Source organism: Eucalyptus grandis, chromosome 11 (genome assembly GCF_016545825.1).
Source record: "Eucalyptus grandis isolate ANBG69807.140 chromosome 11, ASM1654582v1, whole genome shotgun sequence".
Taxonomy (NCBI): Eukaryota; Viridiplantae; Streptophyta; class Magnoliopsida; order Myrtales; family Myrtaceae; genus Eucalyptus; species Eucalyptus grandis.
Genome location: NC_052622.1, coordinates 35805203 through 35823259, shown reverse-complemented (window position 1 = coordinate 35823259; position 18057 = coordinate 35805203). Strand labels below are relative to the sequence as shown.

The 18057-nt window shown below is 39.8% G+C and overlaps 2 protein-coding genes across 2 annotated transcripts; one reads left to right on the top strand and one right to left on the bottom strand.

Annotated features, from left to right (window-relative positions):
* Positions 1 to 519: 519 nt before the first annotated feature.
* On the top strand, positions 520 to 3500 carry LOC104426294 (LIM domain-containing protein WLIM1). Its single transcript, XM_010039289.3, has 5 exons — positions 520 to 977; positions 2009 to 2105; positions 2184 to 2215; positions 2350 to 2439; positions 2900 to 3500. The coding sequence occupies exons 1-5, from the start codon at positions 840 to 842 to the stop codon at positions 3116 to 3118; spliced, it is 576 nt and encodes a 191-aa protein (XP_010037591.1). The 5' UTR covers positions 520 to 839; the 3' UTR covers positions 3119 to 3500.
* Positions 3501 to 3789: 289 nt separating this feature from the next.
* On the bottom strand, positions 3790 to 9297 carry LOC104426293 (nucleobase-ascorbate transporter 6). The gene is made up of 14 exons (XM_010039288.3): positions 8664 to 9297; positions 7932 to 8029; positions 7659 to 7835; positions 7425 to 7525; positions 7119 to 7194; positions 6971 to 7030; positions 6640 to 6824; positions 6110 to 6206; positions 5935 to 6021; positions 5019 to 5077; positions 4837 to 4928; positions 4596 to 4673; positions 4340 to 4500; positions 3790 to 4211 (listed from the first exon to the last, which is right to left on the bottom strand). The coding sequence occupies exons 1-14, from the start codon at positions 8752 to 8754 to the stop codon at positions 3993 to 3995; spliced, it is 1581 nt and encodes a 526-aa protein (XP_010037590.1). The 5' UTR covers positions 8755 to 9297; the 3' UTR covers positions 3790 to 3992.
* Positions 9298 to 18057: the final 8760 nt, after the last annotated feature.

Sequence of the window (18057 nt, the reverse complement as noted above, 5' to 3'; positions counted from 1 at the left end):
ATCTGCATCAATCTCTCTGGGTGATTACAAACATCAGATCACAGGTTACCTTCGTTTACAGTTTGCACCAGATGCTAATTTTACATGTTCTTTAATCGGGCGGCTTTGTTGTGCTATCATACCCATCATTACTAAAATTGCTCAGATGCAGAAATTCTGATTTTTGTCGAAGAATGATTCATATCGTGTCCAAGCGATGTTCGTGCGACGGAGTACATGGTGCCGACTCATTGGTGCCTTAATCCATTCTTCTTTCCTGACCTGTAGAGTTACTCCCACGTGCTTGATTGAGAATGATGTGTATAAAGAAATTGAACATGGGGAAGGAAATTTCAAAAGGAAAAAGAGAGGAAAACAGGGAACTGCCCACGTTAGAGCTTAGAATTCTGTGTTCTGTGCGTTGTAACTGTACTGTTCAGAGAAGGAATTTGTGTAGCAGCCAACTTTCGCCAGTGAATTTACGAAAGGACCCTCGTGGGTGCACAACCATCTTTTTGTTTTCATTTGTCAAAGAAAATGAAAAAGTTTTTAACAAAGAATAGGCTCTGATGTTTCGTTGCCCTTTGCCAATTGCCACCATTTCTTTAATCTGTCTTGACTCTGTCTGAGCTGGTTCATATCAAGAATCTCAGACACTCTGACACAATCACAGAGAGAGAGAGAGAGAGAGAGAGAGAGAATTGGTCTCTGTCTCATCACCAAGAACCAAGAAAGCCCCTGAAGATTTGTGCTCTTGAATCTTGACCTGTTTGTTGGGTCTGAGTTTGAGAGTTGAGGTTTCTGCTTCTTTTTTTCGGCTGTGGGAGTGTCTGAAGTTTGAAAGATCTTGAGATAGATAGATGGCTACGTTTTCAGGGACCACACAAAAGTGCAAGGCATGTGAGAAGACTGTCTATTTTGTTGAACAGCTTACAGCTGACAACAAGGTCTATCACAGGACTTGCTTCAGATGCCATCACTGCAAGGGCACTCTAAAGGTATATGAACCAATCTCTAGTTCCTTTGCTTTCTTTTAGTTGATCACATCTCCAATGAACCTCTTTTGTTGGATTTTCTCAACTCTGGTTCGTCTCAGTTTTGATGGAGAGGTGATGGATGGAAGGGATCCAACTTGTCTTTACAAACTTTTTAGCTTGTTATTTGTGTGAAGGTTGGAGAATTTGCAGAGGCGGGGAGCAATTAGAGATGCGTGTTTCTATTTACACGATATTTAATTATTGAATTGGGTTATTATTGGAAAGCTTAAACTTTTAGATTGTTAGTGGGACGATTGTGCAAAATTCTGTGTGTTATTGAAGTAGGAGGTCCCATGTTTGAATCTTTAAAGGCCCAACGATAAAGACCGATGTTTCATTTTTAGGTCAAATCATAGCCTACATGTAAGGAAGTGTTATAATGTATGATATTGAATCAGGCCTTCATTGACAACTGAAGTTTTAACCGGTCTGCCACAAAATTCTTTATATAAATCAAGTTGTGTAGGTTGCTATCTTTATTTATGATGTGAAAAAAATTGAGATTTCCCTTCTACTGAGGTACTGTGAATTAAAACTTGAGCTTCTTATGGAAAATCAAGTGGAATTCAAGGATAGGTATATAGTGATCAACAAAAACTTTCTATCACCGGAATTATTGTCATCAATATGTCCGGGGCTTGTGGCTCATGGCCTGTGAGCAAGAAATGAGGTTGTTATCAGAGAATGCAGGAAGATTGTTGGGACTGGTGTTGTCTCAGCCACTGGAGTATTGCTAGGAACTTCTTGACTAGATCGAAAGCTCTTCATCATGTACGTGATCAAAGTGCCTATCTTTCAAGACTGCATCGAATGTCTTATCTCTTCAACTGCCCATGCCAAGATTTGACGCAAACATTTGATTGATCTCATTGTCCTTTGCTTTATAACGGAATTTGGTCAAGTTGGATCAAGTTTTGCTCATCTTTATCTTATCTTTTGCTTCTGTGATGATTACATCTGTAAATCTCTAATATTCTTCTCATTTCCTGAAGCTGAGTAACTACTCCTCCTTTGAGGGCGTATTATATTGCAAGCCCCACTTTGATCAACTGTTTAAGATGACTGGCAGCCTGAATAAAAGTTTTGAAGGTGATCGAAAGTCACTAGCATAGACTTTAATCTCTCAATGATTCACATTTTGACAGTCCATTTTGCATGTCCATGTAGGTACTCCGAGAACTGTCAATAAATCTGATCAGGTAACCCTCGGTTGCCAAGTTCCTATGTGACTAGCTTCATTATATGAGCTAGATTTAGCTAAATCAGTTGCTTCTGCAACATATTGAGTTCTTAAGAATATGCTAAGATGCTTATGATGGTCGATTTTTGACAGGTACAAACAAACAGCAAAGTCTCGAGATTCTTTTCTGGAACCCAAGAGAAGTGTGTTGCATGCAAAAAGACTGTTTATCCAATTGAAAAGGTAAGCGTCAGAAACATGCTGGCAAGCTACTACTTTTTATGGAGCCATTTTTTGGCATCAACTGAACATAAAGGCTGAACCAAAAAAATAAGTGGTTGTGACTGAGGGTTATCATAGTGTTAATCAATGATTGATCTACCCTTGTTTAAGTGATGTGGAATGAGTGCAGCACAATTATCCACCAAATTTAGAGTAAGCGTGAGTAATTTGGCAGCATAATTAATGTCGTTTACATTGTTCGCACAAAGTACAAAATGAAAAACTTTGATGAATCACGGTCATTTTAGCATGAGTCCTTGCATTTCCTGTCCATATGATTTCATATAAGCCATCCTTCTTTCTATACTTAATTGTTTTTTAGAAGGATCGGTTATTTGATGCAATCTAATTTATCTCAGGAGTTCATTCTTGTTCATCTTGTAGCTTCTTAAATTAATCTGTCGGCTATTGATTCTTTCAGGTGGCAGTTGATGGAACATCATATCATAAAGCTTGTTTTAGGTGCAGCCATGGAGGTTGTGTTATTAGCCCATCAAACTACATCACTCATCTGAATCGCCTCTACTGTAAGCACCACCATAACCAACTTTTTAAGGTAAAGGGGAACTTTAGCCAGCTAGACAAGCATGCAAAAATAGAAGAGGTACCTAAGTTGCCAGTTGCCGAAGTTGCAGAGTAAACTCCACTTATATTCTTTAATACGCTCCTCTGAGCAACTAAGTCTGATAGTATGTCTCAATTAATGCGTGGATGATTGATTAGTTAGGGGTCCCAGAAGAGATGATGAATGGGCATCATTTCCTTCTAAAACACAAACCACATCATTATCTGTTTACTCACAGGTTTTTCAGTTTGTGGCTTAATCTTTTGGTTTGAGAATTTGGGCAAGGTCAGTGAGGTTTGAAAAAGACAATGATCAGGGAGACAGTATTGAGATATTTATATTATAGATTTGAGGTTTGTGTATTATTGTAGTGTGAAGCGGTTTTGCTTTCTCCCAGTATGAAATCAACTCTCTGAGGCCAACACAGACTTATCTAGTTTGTTATTTTCACTTTCTATTTTCCAAGTCTACAGTTTTCATGAAATTATGTACATGATCTGATCTGATTAAAATTTGCATGATTAAAATGTAAAGGTTTGCACATGACAGATTCTGATCAAATGTGACTAGTTCACAATTTAGCCTACTTATGTATATTAATGTCTAAGAAACAAACTCTTCTCCATCAGTTTCATAACAGTTTTGTCCTGCATAAAGTCAACTCGTAATCAAGCTGCTGAGAAGCAATTCTGCATATAAAGATGCAGAAAATGAAATGCGGTGGACCATCAGAACTCAAAAGAACATGTGAGAGAAGAAAATAGCTTTATTGTTTTTTCAGTGGATCTCCACTGCTGAATATTCATCATTTGGTCTATTATAGAAGAGAAAGATAGTGGTTCTTACTTCTTATAAGCAAATAGGCCTGTATCATGCTAAATACACACTAGAAATCAGTTGTCAAGTGCAGAACGATGATACGGCACGTGGTAAATCAGAGTGATGCGAGTTACACGGATGGGAAATATTTGTTTAGGTTGAAGGGCAGTGAGTAGAACTCTTGACTTCTTGTATCACCACTGAATGACTTGAACTTGTCCCACCACTCCTTACCCCTGTCTTTTCTGATTTGACCATCCTTCTTAAGCAATGTATTATCCAGGAAATATGCCAAACAGCCCGCGATAAATGGTTCCGAAGACAGGGGAACGTTGATCATGTCATTGAACTTGTAAAGTTGAGAAAATAACAGAACTTTAGTCAAAAGAGTAGTCATCTACAAATAAAGGCTTACCATTTGAACTGCGTACACGATAATACGAAATGTAGATATATATATAAGAAGTTTGTGCATACCCATCTTGCTCCAGTGTGAACTGGACCATAACCATTGATTGCAGTGTATTCGTTGAAGTACTGCGGCACAGACAAACCCATGAAGATGGAGAAACCTAATACGAACTTTGTCCGAAAGCTAAGTAGATTGCAAAACTGAAGCAAGGTCAGACCAACAGACCCTGCACAGTCAGAGGAGATGGTCGTCACAAAAGATAACTGATCAAACAACATAAAAGATTACATGCTTGCCACATTGTCAAACTGAAAAACTCACCCACATATGCAAAGAAAACACAATAAAGAGCAGCAACAATGGGTGCAGGGATGGAAGCAAAAATTGCACCAAATTTACCTGCAAAAACATGAAAATGTAGTGGTTTCATATATAGGATAAGTTACTATTAAAGGGAAGGACTTGCTTTGTTTTGCACATTCATCTCACTCTTGCAGGAATGTTGTTTGGATATGTCCTTTATGTGTGCATGTATAGACCAGAAGTCATACAAGTAACTTACCCAGAACAGAGAAGAAAATCATAAATCCAGCCGCTATCTGCACAACCCTCCTACTGCCAACACGCGTCACAGCCAAGAGGCCGGCATTTTCTCTACATTAAGCAGAACAGTTTCATGTTATGTTCTCTTCCTCATCTTATGTGTATGCCATAGAGAAATGTTTCTCATAGTGTAGTTCTTACACTGATACAGAGCAACCATTTACTGTCCCAAACACACCAGATAACAGGATGCCAAAACCCTGGAAAGGATATGAAAAATTGATTACCATGTTATGCCAGAATAAAGTAGTCATCCAAAGACTTGACCAAAAAAAAAAAAAAAAAATTCCTGGAAAGCAATAACAAATTCTTTTGCTGCTATTAGTCGGTGAGGAAACCTCATGTGTAATTACCTTTATGAGGATAATTCATGCCAAGATTAAAAAGGAAAACACCCAGATAGTCCAAGGAATTCAGCTGAATTTCGGACAACAGAGATGAGAAGACAACGCTATATACAGAGGGAAAGGACCACCTATTTTTCTTTCATGGTTTTGCAGCTTTTGCCTTCTTTCTTTCGAATGTTCACATATTTTTAATCTTACTACTTTACTTTGGATAATTTTGCGTTTTCCTTGACCTAGCAGTTTCCAATTAGGTGGCAAAAGGTTAGCATTCTCCATCCAAAAAATTATAATTCCCACAGGACTCCAGGACAACAGGATTGAATAAAATTCTTATTCTCATATAAGCTTGGTTAGTCTTCCTATTTCTTCTTTTTTTTTGTTTGCTGGTCAGAGTCTTGGATCTGCAGGGGTGTTTTACAGATCCCAAATGGCAGAAAGATTGGAGACTTCATTCTCTTGAAAATTTAGCATTGTGTGCAGTAAAGATGAGCCTTTGAGGTAACATGTCCCTATTCCCAGATTAGATGCAGAAACTTGAAATGTCCCTATTCCAAATTACCAAATTCTGTAAATTTCACGATTACATGTAAAAAGAGCTCAAAGTATGGTAAGGAAATCGCATGCCAACAATGCAATGAAGCAATCATCTCCAGTCCTTGAGGATTCTAAACTTTGCATTTGCAAATCCATGTTAAGGAGCAATTTCTTACCTGCCAGCCAACACCACGACTGAGAACAGATGGTGGTAAAGGAGTTGCACTTGCATATCTTGAAACAGCCACAAATGCGCCTGTAGACTGTGCAGAGCCATGCATATATTTCTTTAATTAATAACAATTATTGAAACATTTAGGTCCAAGAGAAACCAACTTTCATAGGACATACCTCCACGAGAGCAACAAAAGAGGCCATCATCATTGCAAAGGCTTCGCCAGCATCGAAGGAAGGCGGTCCCCATTGAAAAGGATATGGAACTCTTATCCTACCGGCCCAAATTTCAGTCAGGATAGTAAACTTGAAATATGAATAGATAATGACTTTTTATTAGGTCCTATTATCTTTTCAAACTTCTGCAGCAGTGATCATATTAAGGCGAGTGGCAAAAGAAAAAAAAAAGAATGTTTCAAATTAAAAAACATGCCAGTCAAGTTTTTAATGTTTCATCCTCGTTATCTGTCAAAGATTATTTTCATGAGTTGAACTTGATACCATAGCATGTCCACGACAGATGACGTCCCCACGAATCTCTTATTGATGAACCAAAAAAAATTATCAATAACCAGAAATGAAATAGTTTACAGCATATCAAGGTTCTCCCGACTTGTCAATGTCAGCAATTTCATTAGTGTTACGTCTGCAGTGGGCTTATGTGAAGATGACAAGCCTGATAAAGTGAAAAGAAGAGAGAAACTGACCATGGAGCAGCGTCTATGAGTCCAGAACGATCGGTGCGGCAGCTTAATTGCGTCTTTGGTGCAGCATTGTTGTAAGCCCCGCCAACAGTTAATAGATGAGCATAGATCCACACAACTACCACCGAGAATATGACAGAAAATCGATCGAACACATGTTTTCCTGAGTTTATAATCCGAGCCATATACTGCAAAGGAAAAATTTTAAACACAATTTCAACTCTGAGAAGATCCCTTTCTCAACTCATGTAACAATGAAATTGTAAGGAACTATTGGCAATTGAAGGTATAAATCTTGGGAGGAACGTTCGCACATGTCTTTCAATGGACAAACCTGGGAAATGAATACTAAAAGTATGAGCTCTGGAAGCCCAATCTCCACGCATTTAGCAACCTGAAAATACAAAGCTAATGAATGACTATGTCCAGAAATACTGGCTATAGGCATGCACAACTTGCACATAGCAAGAAAGAACACTTACCCCAGAAAAACCCAACTCATATAGCCCAAATCCTAGTAGAGCCACCAATGGGACAGCTGAAAGTGGACTCAAGAATCTGAAAATCGAATATCAAATGAGCAAGCGTTGTTTTATGGACTATAATGGGAAGGCACTCATCGTCCTCTAATTACTATGCCTGATCGTGCAAACTAATGCAGCAGTACACACACTTCAGAAATCGTCTTCACTTAGATAATTACAGCAGAGATTACTCCTATTTGAATTACGGTGCTAGACCTACATAAGAGTTTGTAGCTCAGAGAGAGAGGGAGAGAGGGAGAGTACCTTGTAACATTCCGCCAGAGGCCACTGAATCCTAGGACAATCTGAAGGATAGAAGCAACAATAAGAGATCCCTGGATTGCCCTCATAGTCCTCTTGAATCTCTGAATGCATCATAACAGGATCTCATTGTCATATCAAAGAAAAATCTAACAATAATTCTGACCTGTTCACTGAAATGATTAGCCACTTTAAATAGGCGCCATAATAAAAGAAGATATGTTCAGATGGCAATACATCAACAGGGTCTGAATCATCACTGAATCGACCAGCAAGGATAATGGAGACTGTAGTTGGAACATATGTATAAGACCCTCCAATCACAGCAGGCAATCGAGTCCCAAACAAAGTTTGCTGCAATGTGTTTATACCAGCCACGAAAAGTAGTGTCTGGATCACCTCCGCCTTCTCCTCCTATTAAACAGTGAGATCCAATCACATAGTTCAAGATTATCTGGAGACAAGTGGCAAATTTTAGCCATTATGCTTTCTAATGGTGCAACTCCTTACATTTCCACCCCCCATTTGCGGGACAAGAATGGTAGGTATGAACACAGTTGTACCCAGCATAACAAGAAAATGTTGGAAGCCCAGGAGAATAGCTTCAGCTGCATACATCCCAAACAATTTATGCGGTTAATTCAGCGCCTCTTCTAGAACTGAATTCAAGTAATATAAAAATGGTATGAAGTACCGACAAAAGAAGTGACATTAAATACCAATATAACAGATTAGAATGGAAATACACAAATAACCGCAAAGTAGGACGGCAGCAACTTCTGCAAATCAGATTTCTATACCACCACGAATTCATCAACAGAAAAATCGGTTTTCATGACTAATTATAAAAAAAATGACCAGAGAACAGGGGCTTCTGTCCATCAAAAGTGAGTCACTTGGCAAAAGCGGCCATAGACTGGATAATTCGACAAACTCATGATCTATAAACACGGATTCACTTACGTGAAACTACCAACACATTTGAGAAAATTACCATCGCCTGTAAAAAATTACCAATCACATATAAAAGTTTTCTGATCTCAGCTCACGGGTTTGTAGCAGCAGGAAACGAAGTAACACAACATAAACATACACATAAAAGGAATTTATTCTGATGCATCACATGCAACCACATGAACCATACTCATGAAACCTGGCAGAATTGGCCTGGAAGAGTGAACTTGAAAATGAGCCTCAGGAACAAATGGAAGGGCATAACGACTGAAGGACAGAGTTACTCACGCCATGGAGGAGGACTTGTGATGCAGTATGTAACATTGGGCAGTTGATCCTTTGGCTGGTGCGGTGGTGGCTCATCAGGTTTTGCAGCCATTTTTCTTCTACTTCTCTACCCTCTCTCTCTCTCTCCCTCTCTCTCTCTCTCTCTCTCTGTGACACTCCTGAAAGAACCAAGACCACAGCCAGCCCAGATTTCAAGAAGCACCCGACAATGCACGAGAAAAATGGACAAGCTTCAAGATTATTTTTACAAGACTGAACCACTAGGATCAACCCGCCTAAAGAAAGAGAGTTAAAGGGTGGAATAAAGAGAACGCGGGAGGATAAGAGATTCGAAAACGAAAGTGAATATCTAAAGGGTCGGAACAAGAACCAAAAGGATGGGAATCACTGGCCCGAAAAAGTTCCAGGAAAGAAGCCAGGGAGATTAAAAAGTGCCCTTCACTCGCACGGCATTGGGAAGCTAGATCAAGAAGCATTAAAGCTCAAAACTCTACTCCAGACCGAGGACGTGAATGCACCTGAAGAAAACTTGAATGTGCCAGAAACTTGAAGATGGTGGTAGAAACTTTAAAAAGAAGGAAGCATGGAGCCGAAGCGACTATTCAAGAACAGTTTCAAGCTTTGCTTGTCGAACGGTTTCTCACTTTCCATTTATCACAACCATGCAAAAATTTCTGTACCCAAAGTTTAAAATAAATTCCATCGTAACAAGAAAAGCATGAACGAAATTTAAAAGGACAATAATAATAAGTGCACGAGGTTCGTAAAAGAAAAATAAAATACACAGTTGTGCAGAATGTTACGGAAAGCTGAAATCAGTAAATTGCAAAGTGACATTTACTAGGCTAGGCAACAGTGTCCGGTTTCCCTAGTTCATGAAATAGATCATAGTTTTTTTAATTTGTCCCATTCTGAACATCTTTTTCTCCTCGTTTTTTACTAATTTCCCACGCCAAGTTTCTCCTCGCGCCCTTCGAGACATATGTCAAGATCATACCGGCGAAGAAGCCCCCCCCCGACACGAGATTATCTCCTTACCGGTTACCACCTAACCTTAAATTATTACGTTTTTGTTTCGTGTGAACGAGCGCGACGAGTAAGAAACGAGAATCGAGTATCGAGGGTGAAAAGGGAGGTGGAGTTGTCCTTTTCGTTTTGGTGACTCTTACACTCTATCAGTCAATCTCCTCCGCGGTAGGACCACGGATAGAGTTGCCAGATTCTCTACCCTTTCTTTTGGCGCTTTTCGATGTACCGATGGGATCTCTCACATGGTGCGTTCGGCACATCTATCTATCTCTCTCTATGCTGCCTTTCTTGGTACTGCCTTTCCTGGTGCGGTGGATAATTGCCTTCAACTTCAATCCGTTTATAGGGAGGATACCCAACAGCTTGCGATAATGGAAGAGCCTAGTGCCGCTTTTAGCACCTACAGGAGCGCGACTAGGAGTAGACACGCTAGGCAATGGGGTAAGCGTTTGCAACTGTCTTTGCGGACATTATTGTCGGAAAACCAGGACAAAATCAAGAGTTGTTTTAGAGGATTTTCATTGGAAGTGGTGAGGGAAATTATCTTCTTCTTTTAAAAATAAATAAATAGGAAAGACCCTTTTTTTTTTTTTAATTGTGCATTAAAGAGCTGGAGCAATTTTTTGGTTCGTAAATATCCAAGAACAAAAAGAACTTATGTCCTTTCAATGGAATCTCTGGTTTTCAAGACCAAAAACAAAAGGAAATTTCTCATTTTGGGATAAAATGTTTGTCTAGATATGTCCAACGGGATCCAATGAATCTTAACAATTATTTAGTTTGTTTCATATTAGCTCAATGTGAAATGTGATTCACAATGAACTGGATCATTAACAAAAAAAATCCTTACTTTTCATATTGTGACCTATACTATAACTAGTAGTGAATCACAACATTCTACGAAAGTATTTGTCAATCGAGATTTTTTTTATTGAGAATGGTGGGAGGACCAATGAATTATTTGAATTTGCCCCAACCTATGATGAAAAGGTTTGGTCACACCTCAAACTTGCTGTGGAATAGTGTTACAAATTCAAAATGTACATCAAAACTAAAATAGGAACCGGAGAAAATCGAGTCAAAAGAAGAAAATAAAGAAATACAAACAGGGCAAGCCAGCAAGGCACTTCCTGAAAGCTTTTTTTGGCATAGCCGATACTAATGGAAATACTAACTCAAGCATACAATAACTCTACACGAACACGATATTGAATCATTGATGCATTTCAAATTGATCTTCAACCATGAACTCAATCCCTAAATTCGAAAAACTTAAGAGTATGAAGCCTCCCTTTGATCTATTTAAAGACTCATCAAAGTGAACAAGTGTGTTGATTTTGATGAACCGTAACTCTTCAAATATAAATTCAAATACTGCAATCTCCCCAAAAAAGTCACGAGTAAAACGTTATTCGTCTACTATACCTTTCGAGGCAAAATTGTTTGCCACGCTATTTCATCTTATAAGGAGATCATTTCACTTTCACGATCAACTGAGCCAATGGTCTGATTTTGACGGTCCCATTTTTTCTTCTCCTCCGACATAATGTGTATAGGAAAAAATTAGAATGAAAAATATAAAAATCAAATCATAATGAATATTATTAGTAAATATTATTGTACGTATATATATGCATCAAAACCTGTCCGGGACCCAACTAGACATGAAAAAACCACGAAACCGACCCGAGACCCATCATAAAACCCAACTGGTCCGAACACAAATATCCATATGTAATTTGTTGGAGATGCAGTTGAAGATGGTGCTTGATCCCGATTGTAGATTGATTGATTTAATGAATAGGAAGTTTTAGTAAATAGGAAATTTATTATTCTTTGTATATTGTTTCCTTTTATTCTCTTCCTTCCTTACACTATAAATGTATTAATGTGCTTGTACACAAATCAATGCAATACACATATAATTTCCTCTCTTTCTTGTATTTCCTGTCATGGTATCAGAGCGGTCCTTCCTGGCCTAGCTTCCGCATCTTTCGAGTTGCCTTCGGTTCTTTTATCTGAGTGTTGTTGCACCCTGCAAAACAATCAGCAAACCGAATAGGAATTCTTCTTCTTCTTTTTTTCTCTTGATATCATGACAAAGGACAAGAATGTCGAGAGCTCTTTTGCAGAAGAAACACCTACCCCAGATCCAGTGATCGCAACTGGCGTAGATCAATCTTCTGAAGAAACTCTCTCTGCAGGGCTAAATCCTGCGATGGGCCCAACCTCTGCCCCAGTCCAGTGGCCACCAATTTTCCCTCCAGCTAATTGGTTTCAGTGGGCTACTGGGCCAGGACAAATGTGGACCCAATATCCATACGGACCTACGCCGTCTGTAGTAAGCCCAACTGAAGCATCGGGTCAGACGATCCCGGGTCAGACGATCCCGGGCCAGGAAGCCGGATCCATCCCGGGTCAAGGGACGAATCCCTACCCGGGACTTCAACCCGGATTCGTGCCGGGATTTCGATCCGAACAGACGCCGTCGGGTCAGGAAGCCGGATCTATCCCGGGTCAAAGGACGAATCCCTACCCGGGACTTCAACCCGGATTCATGCCGATGGTCCTTCCGTTTGGCGGCGGCAGCCGGCTGGAGCCCGGCGATCCCCTCTACACTTCGCTGGCGGATGGCCCTGAGTTACGCCTCATCAGCAACCAGCTTACCGGACCGGAAAATTATTCCTCGTGGGCTCGAGACCTCCGGCGGGCTCTGGTGACCAAAGACAAAGACGACTTCCTTGACGGAACCGTCTCCTTTCCGATCGACGAACGCCTCCAACGCCTCTGGCGGAAGTGCAACCAGTTGGTTCGCACTTGGATCGGCAACACGCTCGCCCCGATGTCGCGGGCCGGATTACCACCTACCGAAGACTCCAAACAAATGCAGGACGGCGTCGAGAGAGATGTATGGCCGGCTTGATCGAGCGCGGCTCTTCAGCATCACGCAAAGCTTGACGGAATTGAAGCAAGGGAACCTCTCGGTTACCGCTTGCTTCAACCGTCTCTCCTCTCTGTGGAATGAACTGGAATCAGCCGAGGATCGCCTTCAGGGACCCGAAACAACCCTAAGACAGTACAGAGACATGCGGGAAAGGGAGAAAAGCACGCGGTTCTTACTTATACTCAACGATTCTTACTCGGTGTTTAGATCTCAAATTCTCGCCATGGAACCATCACCGCCGCTCGGTGCATCTATCAGCTTGCCGTCCAAGAAGAGAGTCAGCGCCTCGCCGTGGCCGAGCACGCCCGAGTGGGAGAAGGGATGAGCCTTGCTGTTTTTCCGTCCGGAGTGGGCTCACGAGACACAATGGCCGGAGACAATGGAACGACTACCCGTTCGGGATACCCAAAAATGGGTAATGCAGCTGCGGCGAGGAGGAAAAACGATGGAAACCCTACCTTTTTTCGATCGGACAGTTTGGATTCGCATGGGAGATCCAACGGTATGGATTCGCACGGGAGATCCAACGGCTCGATTCGGGGGCTCTTGGGCGGTCCCGGATCGGCGCGAGAGGATGGACGGCTATAGATCACCACGCGAGAGGATGGACGGCTATAGATCATCCGAGAACTTCAATAGATCGGACGGCTATCATGGCGCCACGTCAGCTCAAGTTTATAAGGGATCCTATGATCCACGTGGTGCCACGTCATCAGGAAAGGTCAGTGGGCAATATAGTAAATTCAAAAATAAATATTGTGAATATTGCAAACGTCCACACCATACTATTGAAACATGCTAGAAATTGCATGGAAAGCCTACCGATAAAAATATGAAAGAAAAGGAATCGTTAGCTTATCAGGTCTTGACACAAAGGATGGATGAAGCACAGCAAACAATTACTCAAGATCAATATCAGAATATCCTGCAAATTATGAATCAATTGAAGATGGGTGACAAAAGTGCAGGATTCTCAGGTACTTTTCTTCATGAAGGAAATTCTTTTTCTATGAATGCATGGATAATTGATACGGGGGCTAGTGACCATATAATTTGTACTAAGCATCTTTTCTCCACAATTGATAGAAAATCAGAATTTCCGATATCGATCGTCTTCCAAATGGAAACGTGACTCAAGTTACCAAGATCGCACTTTGTTCACCTTGGTCCTAACTTTGTCCTCGAAATGTCTTATACATTCCTGATTTTGAGTTCAATCTACTCTCTGTCTCAAAAGTTTGCATAGATAGTTCCTGTCATGTAATATTTAGCTCCGAGAATTGTTTGTTTCAGGATCGTTCGACTGGCAAACTGATGGGCTTGGGTAGTATTACGAAAGACCGTACTCTTTTGGATTGATTCGCCAAGAGATGTAGAATTACTAAATAAAGACATCTCTTGTAATGCTATTAATAGAAATAAAAATCTTCTTTTTCATCGAAGATTGGGTCATAGTGCATGTTTTCCTCATCCTAAATGTTCAATTTGTCCCTTGGCCAAACAATCTCGAGCATCCTTTCCAAAAGTACGTCTCGAGCGATAGGAAATTTTCTTTACTTCATATGGACATCTCGGGACCTTATCACACTTCTCATCGCGATGGCTCCCGTTTCTTTCTCATGATTGTGGATGACTATACAAGGGCCACTTGGGTATATCTTATGCAATCAAAAGCCAAACATTTACTCATCTTTCGAATTTTGTTTCCTTAGTCAAAACTCAATTCAAAGAATCGTACAACGAATTCGTACGAGATAATGGGCGTGAATTTTTCACTTCGATTATATAAAATTCCTATCTTCTCAAGGGATACTTCATGAGAGTTCTTGTACCTACACACCACAACAAAATGGGGTGGTAGAACGTAAGCACAGGCATCTCTTAGAAGTAGCACGTGCGTTAAAATATCAAGCCTCTATTCCTGAAGGTTTTTGGGGAGATTGTGTGGTCACTGCCGCCTATTTGATTAATCGCATGCCAACTCGTATTCTGGATGGGAAAACTCCTTTTGAACTACTTTATAACAGACAGTCTCGCAATGATCATCTTCGAGTATTTGATTGTCTGTGTTATGCAACAAATGTCGGCCCTTTGGATAAAATGGATCCTCGTGCCACACAATGCATATTCATGGGATATCCATCTCTTCAAAAAGGCTATCGAGTTATGGAGATTTCTACTGGAAATTTCTTTATCAGCAAGGATGTCATCTTTCATGAGGATATTTTTCCATTTAAAGATATGATACATTCGTCCTCTGCATCATCATCCCCAAACCATAGGCCTTTTTTGTCGAAGAAGATTTATCTATGGCTTCTCAATATTTGTTAATTGCTCCGGAACCATCCACTTCTGTTCCAAGGAAGGCCACCTTTTCTGAAGACAACTTATCTCCCGAACAATCTGAGAATCCTCTTTTTGCCTCAGCTCCATCAGAGACTACTTATGAACATTTCTCAGCACCTGAACTAGTAGTCGCTGAACAGCCTCGACGCTCTGGACGACAAACTCGTCCACCTACATGGACTAAGGATTACATTTGTTCCACATCACGATCTCCAGGTACGAGGTATCCTGTCTCTTCATATGTGTCTTTTAATAGACTATCACCGGAACATATGTGTTGTGTCAACCGTCTCTCGGAAGAAACGAACCTTCTTCTTTCCATGAAGCATATCGTGATCCAAGATGACAACATGCCATGGAATCAGAACTTACTGCCTTGATGGAGAACCATACTTGGGACATTGTTCCACTTCCCTCACACCGAAAAGCATATCGTGATCCAAGATGGCAACATGCCATGGAATCAGAACTTACTGCCTTGATGGAGAATCAGAACCATGCCATGGGTTTATAAAATCAAGTATCGGGCAGATGGTTCAGTTGAAAGATACAAAGCTTGGCTAGTGGCTAAAGGATTCACTCAGAAAGAAGGGTTCGATTATCATGAAACCTTCTCCCCTTGTTGCCAAAGAAGTCACCGTTCGTTCCTTCTTATCCATTGCAGCCATAAGAAATTGGTCTTTACATCAGATGGATGTCAACAATGCCTTCCTTCACGGCGATCTCGATGAAGAAATCTATATGGAACTTCCACAGGGATTACGCAGACAGGGGGAGTCTCGGGTATGTCGTCTACGCAAATCCCTGTACGGATTGAAACAAGCATCTAGACAGTGGTATGCCAAGTTCACTGCTGCATTAACTAATGCGGGATTTCAACACTCTAAGCATGATTATGCCCATTTTACATGGAGTGAAGGTAATTCATCAATCTATCTCTGATATATGTTGATGATATACTTGTTATGGAAACAATGACTCACATGTTGCAAGATTTAAAAAAGTATTTGCACTCTACTTTCCATATCAAGGATTTGGGACCACCCAAGTATTTTCTTGGAATTGAAATTGCTCGATCCGACAAAGGTATCAATCTTAGTCGGAGGAAGTTCATTCTTGAAATTGTTACGAAGCCGGGTTATCGGATGCAAACCCGGTTTGTCATACCAGTGACGAGAATGCCAAATTGACTACTCATGAATATGATCTGAGCTCTTCTTCATCTATTGAGGACCCACTACTCAAAGACCCGTCAACATATCGGCGACTTGTTGGTAAATTAATATATCTTACTATGACAAGACTGATATATGCTATGCGTCAATCTTAGTCAATTCATGCATAGTCCAAAACAATCTCATATGGATGCAGCTTTAAAGGTTGTGAAGTATTTGAAAGGATGTCGGGACTTGGGATTTTCTTATCCCGTGACTGCAACATGAAGATGACGGCTTTACGTGATACGGATTATGCTACTTGTCCAATGACCGAAAGATCAATTACTGGTTTCGCATCAAGTTGGGAAAGTCATTAATCTCGTGGAAGACAAAGAAGCAATCAACTGTCTCCTTATCATCGGCTGAATCGAATATCGAGCCATGGCAAAGACCACTTGTGAAGTGATCTAGATTCGAGGATTACTTTCAGATCTCGGGTTACGAGTTAGTGGATCAACCGAATTATTTTGTGACAATGATCTTTGCACTCAAATTGGCAGCAAATCCAGTTTTTCATGAAAGGACGAAACACATTGAAGTTGATTGCCACTTCACACGAGATAAGATCGAGAAAGGAATCCTTGTAGCAAAAGGTATTGGAAAAGTGGATCAACCCGCGGACATCTTCACCAAGCCATTATGTCGGAGACAACATAGTTATCTACTAAGCAAGCTGGGTGTCCTCGACATATATAGGCCACCGGCTTGAGGGGAGTGTTGGAGATGCGATTGAAGATTGTGCTTGATCCCGATTGTAGATTGATTGATTTAATGAATAGGAAGTTTTAGTAAATAGGAAATTTATTATTCTTTGTATATTGTTTCCTTTTATTCTCTTCCTTCCTTACACTATAAATGTATTAATGTGCTTGTACACAAATCAATGCAATACACATATAATTTCCTCTCTTTCTTGTATTTCCTGTCATAATTTAGCACACGATGTCAAAATAATATAGTTAATGGGGTTTGCGTTCTAGGATATTCGTTCAATGAACGTCGCGAGCTTATCCTAAACTCTATTGAGGCTTGCTGATAGGGCCTCTAACATATCTCAAAATCCCAAAGTCATGCGAAAAATGAATCATTTGGAGATTTTTTTTATAAAAATCTCTTGTATCCCTTCAAATAGATACCCAGTGAAATTTATTTTTATTATCAACAAGAATTTATGTTTAAACATTTTTGTGGATAATGAAAATATTTTTTGCTGATTCAATTTTGAAAACGATATAAGCAATATTTTTTTTTAAAATAAGTGTATTTGAAATTATGCATTTTTCATGAAATAAACGCAACGTAAGATTCAAACAAATTTGAAATCAATCAATCAATCGGTCCTCATAGTTCTCATCCCTACTTGCCATATTGGCTCATAAATACATGCATAAATACAAATATATATGTATGTACTAAAATTTCAATCATTTTTTATAATTTGTTTTTATTAGAACAATAAATAAAAAATCACGTTCAATTGTTTTGGAGTGGTTTCAAATATATCCTGATGAGGATTTAGAAGGTGTTTTATCTAACAAATATGATTTCATAAATTTTTTAATGATGAAGCTTAATAGATGCGGAAATCATATTATTCTCTTCTCTATCATTGCACTATTTCATGGTAATAGGAGAAATCGAGTGAATCCAGAATGGCCTGTAATTTTGGTGTTTAGGATTAAATTTAATAACAAGCACTTTAAATTTTGAAAAGTATAAGCAACATATTCTGAGTCATTTACACAGGATATTTTTAAATTTTCTAATTAAATTAAGATAACCTTTTCGTACTTTAACGGAAATATTAAAAGATAATTTTTCTTCTTATAGAATCTGAAACAAATGGATGGACCCTTGT